Below are 15,262 nucleotides of genomic sequence, written 5' to 3'. Positions count from 1 at the left end.
CAAAGATTCTGACTTTTGTTTCTTTTGCTATACCTTCCATGCCATTCCAGGAAGAGTGGGCAGTTTTGACCGGCTGAGAAAAGCTACTATTGGCCAGGGGGTGAGAACCTCTGCTTTTAGTTTACAGAATGGTGCAGTTTTCTGATTGTAGGGAAGAGAATAAATTTACTATTTTCGCAGCTGATTTCAGTTCCTGCATCTAATTAGATGGTGTCAGCTTGAGGTAGTCATTGTCAAAGTCTGCAACAAAATCTGCTAGTAAAGATATACCTAGCTTTGCATACACCTGACATGGGAAATTATGGCTTTTTGAAATGTTAAAGAGTAATTACTTTATGAAAAAATTCCTTTAAATAGAAAGTTTCCTTAATTTTAAAATTTACACCTTACAAATATTCAACTTACAAATATTAATCCTAATTCCATTTTGGAATTATAAGGGAATGCAGTTATATTCTAGGTGACATTTAGCCTCATTATGGGGAGGAATGTAACATTTGTTAAAATAATATTTTAAAATTAAATTTATTTAATATTATATAGTATTACCTTCCCACATTAGAGTAGGGCAGACATGAAGCTAAATTCTCCCCTCGTATGAGAAATAGGATAAATGAAATTAATTTTTTATTATCAAGATTTACTATCTTGATTATCAATTTATTATCATTTATTATTATTATCATAAAATACATGATCAGTATACATAGTTTTCATGGGGACTTAAGGAGGGACAATCACATATGCATGTATTTAGATATGAAGTTGAACTATCATGTTTCTGTAAATTTTAATACAGTGGTTTTAGCCTTCAGGAGAGTTAGTTTGCATTTGCCTAAAGATAAAGAAAAAGAAACCTGTTTAATATTGAAAAAACCATGTTCTTTATTTTGAAATTTGGAACTAAATGTAAGATAATAGTTTTCATGTTATAAATATGGAAATTCCTACAAATGTTTAAATTTTGCCACTGCCATTCTTAAATTTGAGTGACCAGAAACTATTTAAAAATTGGTTTGTATTTGCTTTTGGTTTTCTAATCAATTAATTGACCCAAGCCATTTTCAAAGAGAGATGTCTAATTAAAACCTAAAAATGACACTCCATTTGAGCAACTCATGGCTCATGTTCTTGAACAATAACAAAAAGACAGCTACAGACTCCTCTCTAATGCATGAGAAACTAATCAAACGCAAGCACTGTTAAAAGCTAATGATTTTTTAAAAAGCTTTAACCTTTAAAATGCCAGTAATTTTCTCCATTATAGACATATGACTGTGGTGGCAAAAAGAAAAACAAACCAATTCAAGTAATCTATCTGCAAATTAAAAATAAACATGACTAGCTCCAGGACTTGTAAACGTTAGATATTAATTCTTCTTGAGGAATACAACTAACGGTACTACTTTAGGTGTCATCCCCATATGGAAGAGTGTAGATTTTTAAAAATGATTATTACTGGCATTTTAAGCCAAATTAAATTTATCAAGTATTTTCATACTTTTACCACTTTAAGATCTTTGGTAGTGGGATGTCCAGATAAAATCCCCACTGTAATTTTGGATTACACCTAGTGGAGTATAAGTATCTCTTAGCTTCTAAAGCTTAGGAGGAAACTCCAACTGGTATATTTTTTTCTATATTGTTTATTTAATCCCAAGTATTTTTTAAAAATTGCTATCATGCTCCTTTTTCTCCAATGCTGGCTGATGTTCTTTTGGGGGATGCTACACTGGCCCATTGTTTACAACAACACATAGAATCTAGCAAGGCACATGTTAACAGGGCTTTAGGCTGAAGCCAAACCGGGAAAATATTTTTCCAACAATCTTTTCTCCATCCTTTCAGTAAGAGGCAGAACTCTTGAAAGCATAATGGGAAAATTGCATCAAGTGGGATGTTGGGTCCTGTAAGGGTCCTACTACTCTCAAATTCTGTGAATGGCATGGATGGGAAGAATTAGTACAGCCTCCAGGTAGTGGCTGTAGCTGCTAAAGCCTGGGATGGACCTCGTTCACTGAGCTTCCTAATGTTAGTCTGGCCTCTGCCAACCTTGGGGCAGCCGGGACTTGGCCTTGCTAGTGGTAACCACAAAGGGCCGTTAGGCTCAGCTGATCATCACTGGGTGAGGAGGTGTCAAGATCACTGTAGATTTGAGTCAGGGCTAAACTAAGGATTTCTTTCTTTTCTTTGTAAAACCGCAGTTCTTGTCCCGCTTTCCTGGCTTCCTCCAACTCCCTCAGGGCCATCCGTAGCTCTTGAGAGAGGATTCCTGGCGACTCCTTCTCCTTCATGATCCAGTCCAGGGCCATGTGACTGCGCATCTTTTCATCTAGGGAATACTGGGAATAGTAGGAGATGACTTCCTGGGAGCCAAGAGACAAAGTCCAGAGAGTCAGTGAAGAACAATAAAAGCACCTGTGCTCATGGCTTTCCAACACCTCATTTCCTTTGTCTCTGCCACCCCCCTACATCCACATCCATAGGAGTTTTGCCAACAACCGAACCTCTTTGATGTTCACAAATGGAGGCCAAATCTCAAGATACACTTCTTAAGCAAATGAAGAGCTAAGCTGATCAGGTAAAACAAAGTCACTGCAGGTTGTGTCAGAACACTACCACCAAGAATGGCTCGATAATGTCCACAAACAGAACTCTGACCTTGCTAGCTTCCTTTGAAAATGCATTCCTTTATGCATGAATATTACTACTTCACTGATTCCTTGAACTCTTTTACCCAACATTATCTCTGTCAGCAATGTAGAGAGACAGAACAATTATATGGAAGGGTTAGGGCAGAATTCGGTTTAGTCACACCCATTGCAGAGAGCAGGAGGTTTTGAGTCAGGACAAGGCTTAGAAACCAAGGAGGGTCAATTTCCTAACTGCTGTTTTGTTAGCGTAAGGAAGATAGATGGCAGTCCAAATGGTTCACAGAAACTACAGAAAGAACTTTAAGAATGTACTGTGGAATGTAGGCATTATCAATAATGATAATCATAATAATGTACATTGTCTGTTCTGTATATTAGTCGAAATGAATCACTACTTGTCAATTCTCATGTGAGAAATCTGCCAATACATTGTAACATCATGTATAGGTTTAATGGATACACTTTAAGAAAATCTCCTAGAGTGGATGCATTGCTTACTTTTATTTTCAAGAGCATATGGTATTTATTTATGACCTTAACAAATTAAAAACAACCATGGAAAAGTGTTTATAACCAACCCAGCGAATTTCAAAGACCTTTTATAAAATCAAAGGAAAAGAAAAAAATAGCCCTAGCCATTGTCAACTACTCATTTCTTTTCCATCTTTGACATTTTGAAAGCCAGACTTTCTAACCAAAGAACAACTAAAAAACTCCTGGGGCTGCAGTGCATGGAAAACTTATATCCACCCACATCTAGCTGACTGGTAGAGGCTTTAATCCTCATACAAATTCCTGTTAGCAAATTCTCAAAAATAAATGGCTATCTTTCAAACTCCACTGGTGCAAAAAGGAAAGATGAATCTTGCAGGATAGAAGGTGAAAACTGTCAAAGACATAGGAGGGGATTTGCCTTTGCCATTAAAAAAGGGGGGGGAAGGGTGCCTCTCATAGGTAATGAAGAGATAGTGACACCTTGTTTCTGAAAAATAAAGAAGAAACTTCCAGACCAAAAAATTGAGGTGACTGAATGCCAGCTTGTCCAACTTTATAATCATTTTTGTTGTCTTCTGGGGACTTTTGGTGGGGCTGAGAAAAATCTTCCTGCTACAATCAACTTTAGTACACTTTAGTGAGGCGGTTCAGAAGTAGTACATTCTCAAATTTCTTTTTCTTTTTTTACTGTATTAATTATTTTTACTGTATAATCTATTTATTTATTTACTTACTTACATATAATATATTATTTGCTTCAAGGGTACAGGTCTGTGAATCATCACAATTCACAGCACTCACCATAGCACATACCTGCCTTGGAGAGTAAAAGAGGGCACAAATTCTAAGGCAGAACAGGTGCAGGGATTGAGCATTTGCCTTAGAAACCAAGTCTGTCTTAATGATCCCTCTATTAAGCATTTAGTATGGGTATCTAAATCAGTCCTATGTGTAGGCAACATTCTCCTTCGTGTGCATATTTGACCAGTCCCTGACTCAAATGGAATGTTATATATATTTTTTCATATATCCTCTGCTCTTAATAGATAAAGTATCAGATTTAAACAGAGAAAAATCCAAATAAGGGAAATCTAGGAAGATGACAAACCCATTCTTGACTGGAAAACCTCACCTGTCGGGAACACTTTGTTTCACGAAGGGCTTTTAAGCTTCCATTCCAGTGCAATAGTTGGAAAATGGTCATCAGCTCCTACAAAACACAAACACCTGTCATTACTCTCAAAGCAGAAATGTGAAAGTGTGGTTTCACTTCCTTGTGGAGCATAAAGAATAACACAGAAGACATTGGGAGATGGAGAGGAGAAGTGAGTTGGCGGGGGGAGGGGGAGACAAACTATGAAAGACTGTGGACTCTGAGAAACAAACTGAGGGTTTTGGAGGGGAGAGAGGTGGGGGGTTGGGTGAGCCCAGTGATGGGTATTAAGGAGGGCAAGGAGTGCATGGGGCACTGGGTGTGGTGCATGAATTATGGATCACTGAAAAATAAATTAAATTAAAAAAAAAAAAGAAAGCGTGAAAGCTGGGTAGGGCATAACTCTGATTCCCAGCTATCTCAGGGAAACAGAATATACAATATCATCGGAATGCTTAAAGACCTTTCAAACACCAGAGTCCCCAAGCTTCTTCCTTCCTTCCTCTGTTCTATCCATATTTGCACAATAAAATGACTACGTAGTTGACAAATATCTTTCAACATTAAAAGTACATATGCTTGGGGTCCCTGGGTGGTTCAGTTGGTTAAGTGTTGGGCTCTTGATTTTAGCTCAGGTCTTGATCTCATGGTTGTGAGATGGGAGCCCTGCATCAAGCTTAGCCTGGGCATGGAGCCTGCTTAAGATTCTCTCTCTTCTTTCTTCTCCTCTGCCTCTCCCCACCAACTCTCCAAAAATAAAAATAAAAAATAAAATAACAATACATATGCTCTAACAATTCTACCCCCAAGAAGTTATCTAAATATATCAGCACATCTCAGAATAATATGTAGGTAAAATTTTTCATTGTACTGTTTTTAAAATTGCCTGAGGTTGAAAATTGAAAATATTTTAAGTGCTTATTTTTATTTTTTAAGGATTTATTTAAATAGCGAATCCTCCACTGTGATCCTCCTCAGCACAGGGTATCACTGAGAACAAGATACAGAAAAGGAAAAGTAGTAATAATCGACTTTGCTTTTCAACCTGGCTCTTCTTGAGTCTGGAATTATGAATGTTTGAATAATGTACTGGCATGTACCTTGTGTCTTAGCTGACATTAATTTGCTCTAAATGAGCATCAAAGGGCTCAGCAATGGCAAAGATTCTGACTTCTGTTTCTTTTGCTGTAGGTTTCATGCCATTCCAGGAAGAGTGGGCAGTTTTGATTGGCTGAGAAAAACTGCCATTGGCCAAGGGGCGAGAACCTCTGCTTTTAGTTTACAGAATGGTGCAGTTTTCTGATTGTAGGGCAGAGAATAAATTTACTATTTTCCCAGCTGATTTTGGTTCCTACACCTAATTAGATGGTGTCATTTGAGGTGGACATCATCAAAACATTTTTTTTTTAGGGGCGCCTAGGTTGCTTAGTTGGTTAAGCGTCTGCCTTCAGCTCAGATCTTGATCCCAGGACTCTGGGATCAAGTCCCACATCAGGCTCCTTTCTCAGTGGGGAGTCTACCCCCCTCCTCGCTCATGCTCTCTCTCTCAAATAAATATAATCTTAAAGAAAATTTTTAAAGATTTATTCATTGTGTGTGTGAGGGGCAGAGAGAGAGAATCTTCAAGCTGACAGCTGGGTGAGCACAGAGCCCAAGGTAGGTTTCCATCTCAAAACCCAAGAGATCATTAACTGACCCAAAACTGACTCAGATGCTTAGCTGACTGAGTCATCCAGGCACTCCTCACATGCTCATTTTTTTTTTAAAAGATTTTATTTATTTATTTGACAGAGAGAGAGAGAGAGAGAGCGATCACAAGTATGCAGAGAGGCAGGCAGAGAGAGATGGGGAAGCAGGCTCCCCACCCAGCAGAGAGCCCGATGTGGGGCTCGATCCCAGGACCCTGAGATCATGACCTGAGCTGAAGGCAGAAGTTCAACCCACTGAGCCACCTAGGCACTTCTAAATGCTCATTTTTAAAGGAACAGTTTTAAAAAGGACGATACTGAAGAGTAGCAGAATTTGTTGCCACCAAAATATGAGTTCAGGACATGCCACCCCAAAACACGCCGCTTTGTTATATTCGTTTTAAGCTGCAACCACTTGAAAAACAGAAAATGGAAAGAAAGGCTTTCTCTGAACTCCCCTTATCTGCCTAAAGACACATCCTCCAGAAGGAACCCAATTATGATAAATCCCCTCCTGAGCAATTTCATCAACTGGGGAAGATTGATTCTTATCACAAAAGAAGACACAGACTAACATACCTCCCAGCTATTCTTCTAAGGGGCCATTCATCTTTCTTAAGAATCATTTACTATCTCCTAAGAGGCCTACATCCCCCTCCTCTTTCCCTATTAAGATGGTATTTGATCCTAAATTCCAAGCCACCTCAGGAAGATACTATTTTTCCCTGAGCATCTCTCATGTATACATGCAGTATATGTGTTTAAAACAAAACAAAACAAAACAAAACAAAAAACTTCTGTTTTTCTCTTATTAATCTTTTATTACAGGGGTCTCACCTAAAAACTCAGAAGGGTAGAGAAAAAATTATTTTTCCTCCCCTACAATGAAGTCATACCACTGAATACTTTCATTCATAGAGAATGGATGAGAAGGCCCTCCTAGTTCTTTCCTTTTTTTTTTTTTTTTTAAGATTGATTTATTTATTCGTCAGAGAAAGAGTACAAGCAGAGGGTGTGGCAGGCAGTGGGAGAAGTGGCTCCCCACTGAGCAAGGACTGATCCTGATGCAGGACTTGATCCCAAGACCCTGGGATCATGACCTGAGCTGAAGGCAGACGCTTAGCCAACTGAGCCACCCAGGTGTCCCCCTCTAGCATCTAATATAAAGAATCTCTATGATGTGGTGTTAAAAGAAAAGCAAGGTGCACACCATATATACTGTGTACTAGTATTTGATTAAAAAAGAGTAGAAAATACTTATGAATATTTGCTTGTAAATGCCTATGAGAGTTCCTGCAAGATACAAAAGAACTGGATAACACAGTTGTTTCTGGGGTAGAAACAGGAATGCCTGTGGGGCAGAAGTACAAGGGAGACCACTGACTGACATTCTTTTGTACCTTTTGAGTTTTCAATCATGTGACAATATATATTAAAGAAAACCACTTAAAGTTTTAAAAATTTCGGTCAAGAATATAGATAACATATAATGGGCAAATGAAAGAAACTGTAAAATACTCCTATGTGTATAAATTCAGTCAAGAAAATGCCTGAAAATATGGATAATCAAGTAGAATTGACATTAAAACCAATCCCTAGTTTCCACACCCAATGGCTGCTGTTGAGCACAGCATTAAGATTCTGTCAGCATCCTTTTCCTTCATGATATCAAGGGCAACCTAAACTATGTAAACTCTGAAGACTTTATTTTCCTAATGTGATTAAAAGTAGCAGTCTTCAATTGAAAGCTATCTGCATTTTTTCTTTTTTGGTGAAGAGACATATATTGTGTATTGACAGCACAAACCACATACACTCAACACAATTCAGGAAATTAAGGCAATTTTTGGTTATGACACTAGTTATGAAAACTTAACATTTAGACAGTTGTCCTACTGACCATTCAAAAAAGCTGATTTTTATTGTCTTTACCTCTGCTTGCTTACCAAAGATCTTAAATTATGAAAATGAGGAGACCGAAGGCATTCTAAAATTTCAGACATCTTAAAATTATTAGGTAAATTTTAAAACTATAAGATATTCAGAAGAGCAAATATCACCATTCCTATGTTGAAATTACCAGTATAATGTAAGGGGTTTTTTGTCTTCTTTTCAGTTGGGGACTTTGTCTATATTTTACTATACAGTAAGCACTCAAAGAGCTCATAGAGACTTCAGTGAAAGCAAAACCATGTGTTTCCATTAATTAAAATGCGACATGGATACCAGGGGAATTACTCCTCCTGCCCCAAACAGAGAGGCCACCATCTGCCGAGGGTCCAGGGCCCACTGCCGAGGGAAGCCGCCTCTCTCGGGCCCTCTCTCCTCCACCTGTCCCTGCCCCATCCAGATTTGCACTCTGTCACTTCACAATGATAACCTGGAATCGTGAGTGTGGTTAGTTCTATGGCCAAATCTCACATAATCTGCTTCTCACCCTGTGCTTCTCAACAAAGTAACCCCAGTGACTGAGGAGGGTAAATCTGTGCTTCCTTTCCTACTGTATCTTTAATCTTCTCACTAAAGACTTTGAAAAATATGAAAAGGAACACTTTTTATGAAAATATGAAAAGGAACACTTTTTATGTCCTGATAGGGGACAGTCTCTGTGGTGTTACAGAATGGCCACTATTTCCAAATAAGACAGTTCTTTTTGTTTAATGTTTTAAGACTCCATTTGAATTTTGCATTGTATTGTATATGTCCATTTTTTAGAATAATAAATACCACCTCCAGTTCTCCACCTTCCCTCCAACCCAAGTTTATAATGATTAAACTCTGTATAACCCAGAAACATAGTAACATATGCAACATATGCCTTAGTAACATAGTCTTCCTCCAACGTCTTCTAAGGTCTCATTCTTATCTATATACTAACCATTGCCCCTCTTCCAGGTAAACTCCCATCATTCCACCCAGCAAGGCTCCTAAGACTTTAGGACACACAATTCTGCTGTGAACAGAGCCAGAAACCATTCTCTTGTCCCTTGGCAACGAACATCTCTCAAAAACTTCCCCACAGAGACTTGAACTGTTTTTGACTGCAGGAGAGTCATCCCCGCACCCCTTCTGGTTTGTCTAAATTTCTATTCCATCCCCAAGGAGTTTTTGTTGTAACATAACTGCCTCTTTCTCAGTGTTGCTCTCATTCCTAAAATCCCACAGGGAAAATCACCTTCTTTCTGCCTTTGTACATTATGTCCCAGTCTAGTTCTTGCCCTCCTCTGTAGAGATACTTCTCTTACCATCACTATGTAACATATATGGAGAAAAAATTTCTTCTTCGCATCTCACCTCTTTATTTCCCCCTCATAAGACCAAATTCACTATCCTCAGATCTTTCTGAAGCTGTATGAGCCCAGGAAATCCTTGTATGCCTCTCACGGATTCCATCAGAAATCCTTGCATTATAATAGACTGGCAAGGAGACAGCTGTGGACTTCAGTAAGGACTTCCTAGTTTCACCAGGATTCCTTGTTGCCTGGTTTTCACTGTTTTTCTGTCAAAGCCTTATCACTTTAAAGGAAATCTGTTTGGTGAGCTATCTGTCCTGCTCCTCATGCAAGTCTTTGGGCTGTGCTATTTGTTATGTGGCTGATCTAGAACCCCGAGGAATTAGGGTAGGCTGACAGACAAACAAGAAGCTGGCATATAGGTTGGGTTGGGACTACTTTGAGGAGAGTGAAGCAGGATTTAAGCTGAATCATGAAAGTTCAGGGTCTTTTATTTAAAATTCTGTCTTTAAGAGCACATGGGTGTCTCAGTCCATTAAACATCCACTTTCGACTCAGGTCATGATCTCGGGGTCCTAGGATCAAGCCCCATGTCAGGCTTCCTGCTCAGTGGGGAGCCTGCTTCTCTCTCTCCCTCTGCCCCTACACCCTACTCTCTCTCTCTCTTTCTTAAGTTAATAAAATCTTTTAAAAAAATTGTCTTTATTTAGAATTTTGATATTTTGTTATGAATTTTTACACATTCATTTTGAGTTTTTAAAATAGTGCATTATAATATTGTCTTGATCACTGAGTTTTTGGACACTCCTTTAAATTTTGTGCCTGAGGTGAAGGCCTAACTCTCCTTACCCTAGTCTGGTCCCTTCTGGTGAGTCTGTCTCAGGGACAATCCCGGCCTCATGAGCTTGGGGTAGCAGTCACACAGGCCCTGTGTGGGCAGTCACAGAGGACCCCAAGCTTGATTTCATGCTCCGCTGACTTGAAATTCTTAGTAATTTTTTCACAAAAGGCCCTGGATTTTCACTTTGTATGGGCCCCAAGAATGATGTGGCCAGTCCCGACCAGTAAGGTAAATTTGAAATCAAATGGAGAAGAAAGCTCTGTGATTTCTGCAAATTGCAGCTTTCATTCTACAGCTTTCCTGGTTCTATTTGTCATTCATTCCGTTTAAACCACCAACAGCTGGGCTCTGTCCTCACAGTGCTTCCTGGTGTTGCCTCCTATCAGGAGCAATGTTTGCCTTTTCAGCTACTTCGTGGGGAGAAAATGCACTATGCTTCTCGCTGGAACTTTGTCTGGGAGACTCGCTTGGTTCTGTGATTCATCAGAAATAAGAAAAACAAACACTGTAAATGGAGAACTTGAAAAACAGGTGGGCACCATCTCCCCACCCAAGAGAATGGATTTAAGAGGAAATTTGTTTATGGGATGAGGTTTTAAAAGGCGACCTGGAGAATTTAGCAAAGACGTAAATAAACAACTCGTTCTTGGACTGCATTAGGCTTCAGAATAAATATATTAACCAGCTTCAGTCAAAGTCCGTCTCAAATCTGACCTTGACAAGACCCAGTGGCTAGTGCTGTCGCCATCCCTCCCCCCAAATACCAGGCAGTTTTCTGTATGGCAAGGCTATTCTGCTTCCCTCCCACGAAGTAAAGGTAAGCAGAAGCCTATCATGTTTCCTCTGAGTGCTGCCTCCTTGACAGCCTCCCTGGAAAGCCTGCAGGCAGTCAGGAGACACCAGCCTTGTTTTTACACAGGATAGTCTTCCGTAGCTAGATACAGACACACATCCATTACCCACCAGGGCACTGAAGTGCTATGTTGGCTACAAACAGCCCGGGTCTGTGGTCAATTTCCATTATGTGCAGAAACAAGCTGATGTATTTAACCCAGGCCACCAAGGAATGTGCTGGACCCAGCAGGCAACCTCAAACTGGCGGAAGGATAAGGGATGTGTTCCATGGCCCTCCTAGTGGGTTGCCAGCATCCCTACTGGGGGACCGAGTTTGGATTTTTCCTGCCCTCACATCTTCCTCTTCCTGTGTCCCCCATCCTGCTCCCAGCCTCTTTTATGAGAATTTATGAAGCATTTCCACAGTTTGCTTCAAGTTAGTATTTCACATATTTAAGTAACTTACTACATAGACCACACAGAAAACATACAGCCCATTGCAGGGTGATTAAGAATTACTAAAAGGTGGTTGAGTACAGCCATTCATAGTACTTGGACAAAATTTTAATAATTTTTAAAAAATCTTATCTTCTCCATATTTGGGAGACTAATTTGACTGCATTCAAAACTCATTCTTAATTTTCTGAAAACAGCTACTAAATCACATATAAGTTACTATGTACCAGGGCAGGCAACATTCATTTTATAATAAGAGATGTAAAATATTCTTTCGTTGGGATTGAGAGGGGAGGAATTAAGATAAATGGGGTTCTTCCTTGGGGAAATTACTATACTAGATGCTATATTTTACATGTTATGTCAATTCCACAAAAATCCTACACAATGGGCATTATGATTCTTATATTAGAGATGAGAAAACTGAGTCTCAGATAATTAATGTGCACAGGCAGGAAGTGGTAGAGCAGGTTTCACACACAATTCTGTTCCGTTTGTAAAAATTCTCTTGTGTTATGCTCCTCCCTTTTGTTTTTTACTCTCCTCGACCTTAGATCATTATGGGGGAAAAAGCATGGGCCCTTTATAGTTCCACCCTTTTATTCTATAACAAGAGGCCTGAAATGTTTGCAGGGAGTTGCCTTGTCCTCATTTGAAACCTTTAAGTTAGATCAAGTTGTCGAGGGAATCCATCCGGTAGTATGGCATTTCAAGTGAAGCGGTCCTTCTTCAGAAGTATGTATGATAACAGTTGTCGGGTCTTCACTGAGTGTTTACCATATGCCAGGAACTGTTCTGGACTCTTTCAATTATTGTCCCATTTAATGCTCACATGGGCACTGGAGGTAACACTAGTACTATTAGTCTCCCTAATAGACATATAATGAGGAAACAGATTGAGAGGTGAAAAGTTGACTTGAGCCAAGCTAAACCGGACCAGCCCGCTTCAGCGGCTGAACTCAGAATCAATGTCTGTCTATTCCAGAGGGTAGGATTTAGGGATACCTGGTATCTTCAAACCCAAGGCAATCAACATCAAAATTCAGTGAAACCACTGCCACTTAAAAAAAAAACCTGGGGACGCCTGGGTGGCTCAGTTTGGTTAAGCAGCTGCCTTCGGCTCAGGTCATGATCCCAGCGTTCTGGGATCGAGTCCCACATCAGGCTCCTTGCTCAGCGGGGAGCCTGCTTCTCCCTCTGCCTCTGCCTGCCATTCTGTCTGCCTGTGCTTGCTCTCTCTCCCTCTCACTCTCTGACAAATAAATAAAACCTTAAAAAAAAAACAAAAACAAAAAGGACGCCTGGGTGGCTCAGTTGGTTAAGCAGCTGCCTTCGGCTCAGGTCATGATCTCAGCGTCCTGGGATCGAGTCCCACATCGGGCTCCTTGCTCGGCAGGGAGCCTGCTTCTCCCTCTGCCTCTGCCTGCCTCTCTGTCTGTCTGTGCTCGCTCTCTCTCCCTCTCTCTCTGACAAATAAATAAATAAAATCTTTAAAACAAAACAAAGAAACAAAAAAAAAACTCCTTATTCATTAAACAATTAAAAAAAAAAAACCTGGATGACCAAAAGAAGAGAGAGTATTTTTGCTTCAGCTAAACATGGGGACTAATGACAAAAAATACTGATTTTTAAATAAATGGGCAGGAGGTACGTATCCGCCTGCAAAGTGACTATGCCACTGTAGTCCAGAAACAGTCTGAAAGGTATTTGAAAGCTAGTGGTTTCAGGGCGCAGATGAAACACTGTTGTAATTTACACTACGATGAATTTTTTGTTCCATAAAACTTGTATCTCTGATTGCTTCTGGGACTCTAACCTAAAGCAGTAGAAATACTGGGGGCACAATCTCTTCATCACAACACCGTGTATTGATTCCTACTAGTATTGTATAAATGCAGCTATTCAACATTCAAAGTTAGTTTTTTTAGAGGGCACACATTTCATGCCCAATCACTACTGAATTTTCATCTGCCCAGCCCATAAAAGATAAGAGTTGAGGGTGTGAGCTGAGAAATCAGACTGTGTGGGTCCTTGTTCTGCAATTGACTGAGTTATACAGCACTCCTTCCTACAACGATGACTTGGGGATAGTAAATACTCATTTTTGTCTTGAGTGTTAAACTACATTTGTTAAATGCTTAGTACAGTGAGCACAGTGTCAGAGAAAGTAAGCATCCAGTCAGTGTTGGCTACTATTATTCTTATTGCTAATGTTATTCAGGCAGTTATTTAATTTGCAAATAATAGGTAGTATTGTTCCTCAGCTCTATTACTGCTTGTCAGCAGTGGATGAAACAGGATTACAGTTTGCTGAATGTTTTGATCTAGTTAACAACGGGTGGTGGCTGATCTTGTTTAATGGAAATACCAGAACTGAGGGGGGCATTGTTTAATGTACAGTACAGACAACTACGTCTATGACTTCGGAAAATTAAAAACCAAATGGTCACAACCAACACTTCAAACTGTTCAACTGGCTTAAAAGGGAACTTTGTACTGAAAACCTGGTGAAATGTTGCAGGTCAGATGGTGGGGTTCCCCAGCTGTTTCGTAGACGTAAGTGCTTTACTCTGCTTCAAGAAAGCAAAGACTTCGCCTTGCTTGCTTGTTTGTTTTAGCCTTCTTAGGTGTGGCTAAGACAGAGTTACCATGCTGAAGTCAAAGAGGGTTAAATTAAAATGACCCAAACAACAACAACAACAACAACAAAAAGACTAGCTTTTTGGGACAGGAGATGTTAACGATAAGAGTGGCATTCTCCAGGTTTTCTGGATTGAGTAGCGAAATAAACATGAAGCAGGAAGTCAGGTACCTGAAACTCCAGCATGGTCTTCCCCATGTTTGACTCCAACATGTAGTGGTAGGCTCCAATGCTGGTGCTGGGGTCATCTGCATCATCCAAAGTGCCCTTGGGAAGAAACCAGAAAAGGAAAATATTATGGATTTTCCCCTCCTCTTCTTTTGTGGTCATGAGCTGATGCTGTGGCCCTACAGTGAAACTTCTATTATATTGAGCCTTCGGGTGTGCATTCTACAAGTAGGTCTCCAGCTGATTTGGGATAAAAGTTCTTAATTTCACCATGACTCAGAGTAAAGAAGATTTTTGTAATCAATCTGAACATTCATTCAAATGTTAACTGATTATATATTTGCTAAAAGAATAATTTTCCCAAAGTAGAAATTCCTGTATCTTTGCACAAAGTTTTTGCTGTTGATGGTGGTACCGTTAGCGTGGTCGCCCTCTGGAAGGCTGCCTTCGTCGGTTTGAAATCTTGAAATGCTGACCTTGTTCTGATTTGACGGTAACCAGGCGAGATTGTATAACTGACTGGGAAAGAATTCTCTGATTGTTTGGACCATTCATATTTTATTGCCATGATTCTTAATGGGAGCTTTTTATAATATGCTGGTGTTTGACCTAGAGACACGGATCTTGGTATGTATTTTTTTCACATCTGGACTCCTTAATCTTTAGGAAACAAAGTGGGTGGGGGTGACGAGTAGAAATGAAATTGCCCTTCAGTTTGGTTAGGGGTAGTGGCAGAAAAAAAAGCTAACGCAAGTGCTGGAGTGGCAGTGGGGCCTATTCTGCAGGATCCCAGGGCCTCGGATTTCTGGGAAGGTGGGCAATGCCTTTGTGAGGCTGAACAAACAACTGCCAGCATCAGATAGCAGCAAATTTACAGCTTCTGGATGCAATAACATTAACATGCTGGTGTTGAAATATTTATGTTGGCTTTTTAAATATCCCAGAGGAAATCCATCCAGAAGCCCGCAAACTTTATATATTCTCTTTCCTTAGAAACTTCCATGAAAAAATGATAAATTACATTTACACTGAGGGCCCCTCCGTGCTCCTGAGTAAATTCCACACATATGAATCAGGCATCATTTTCCTAACTTCTCTT

General features: G+C 39.8%; 1 protein-coding gene across 1 annotated transcript in view; it reads right to left on the bottom strand.

Moving 5' to 3' along the window:
* Positions 1 to 1,663: 1,663 nt before the first annotated feature.
* Positions 1,664 to 15,262, bottom strand: part of LIX1 (limb and CNS expressed 1) — a 60,128-nt gene continuing 46,529 nt past the window's right edge. The window contains exons 6-8 of the mRNA XM_044265035.1: positions 14,167 to 14,262; positions 4,282 to 4,359; positions 1,664 to 2,366 (exon numbers count right to left, since the gene is read on the bottom strand). Coding sequence (XP_044120970.1) covers positions 2,079 to 2,366; positions 4,282 to 4,359; positions 14,167 to 14,262 — 462 coding nt within the window. The 3' untranslated portion in view covers positions 1,664 to 2,078. The remainder of the gene's footprint in view (positions 2,367 to 4,281; positions 4,360 to 14,166; positions 14,263 to 15,262) is intronic.

This window comes from Neovison vison, chromosome 1 (assembly GCF_020171115.1).
Source record: "Neovison vison isolate M4711 chromosome 1, ASM_NN_V1, whole genome shotgun sequence".
Taxonomy (NCBI): Eukaryota; Metazoa; Chordata; class Mammalia; order Carnivora; family Mustelidae; genus Neogale; species Neogale vison.
Note: the sequence above shows the minus strand (reverse complement) of the source record. Positions and strands in the feature narration are given on the sequence as shown.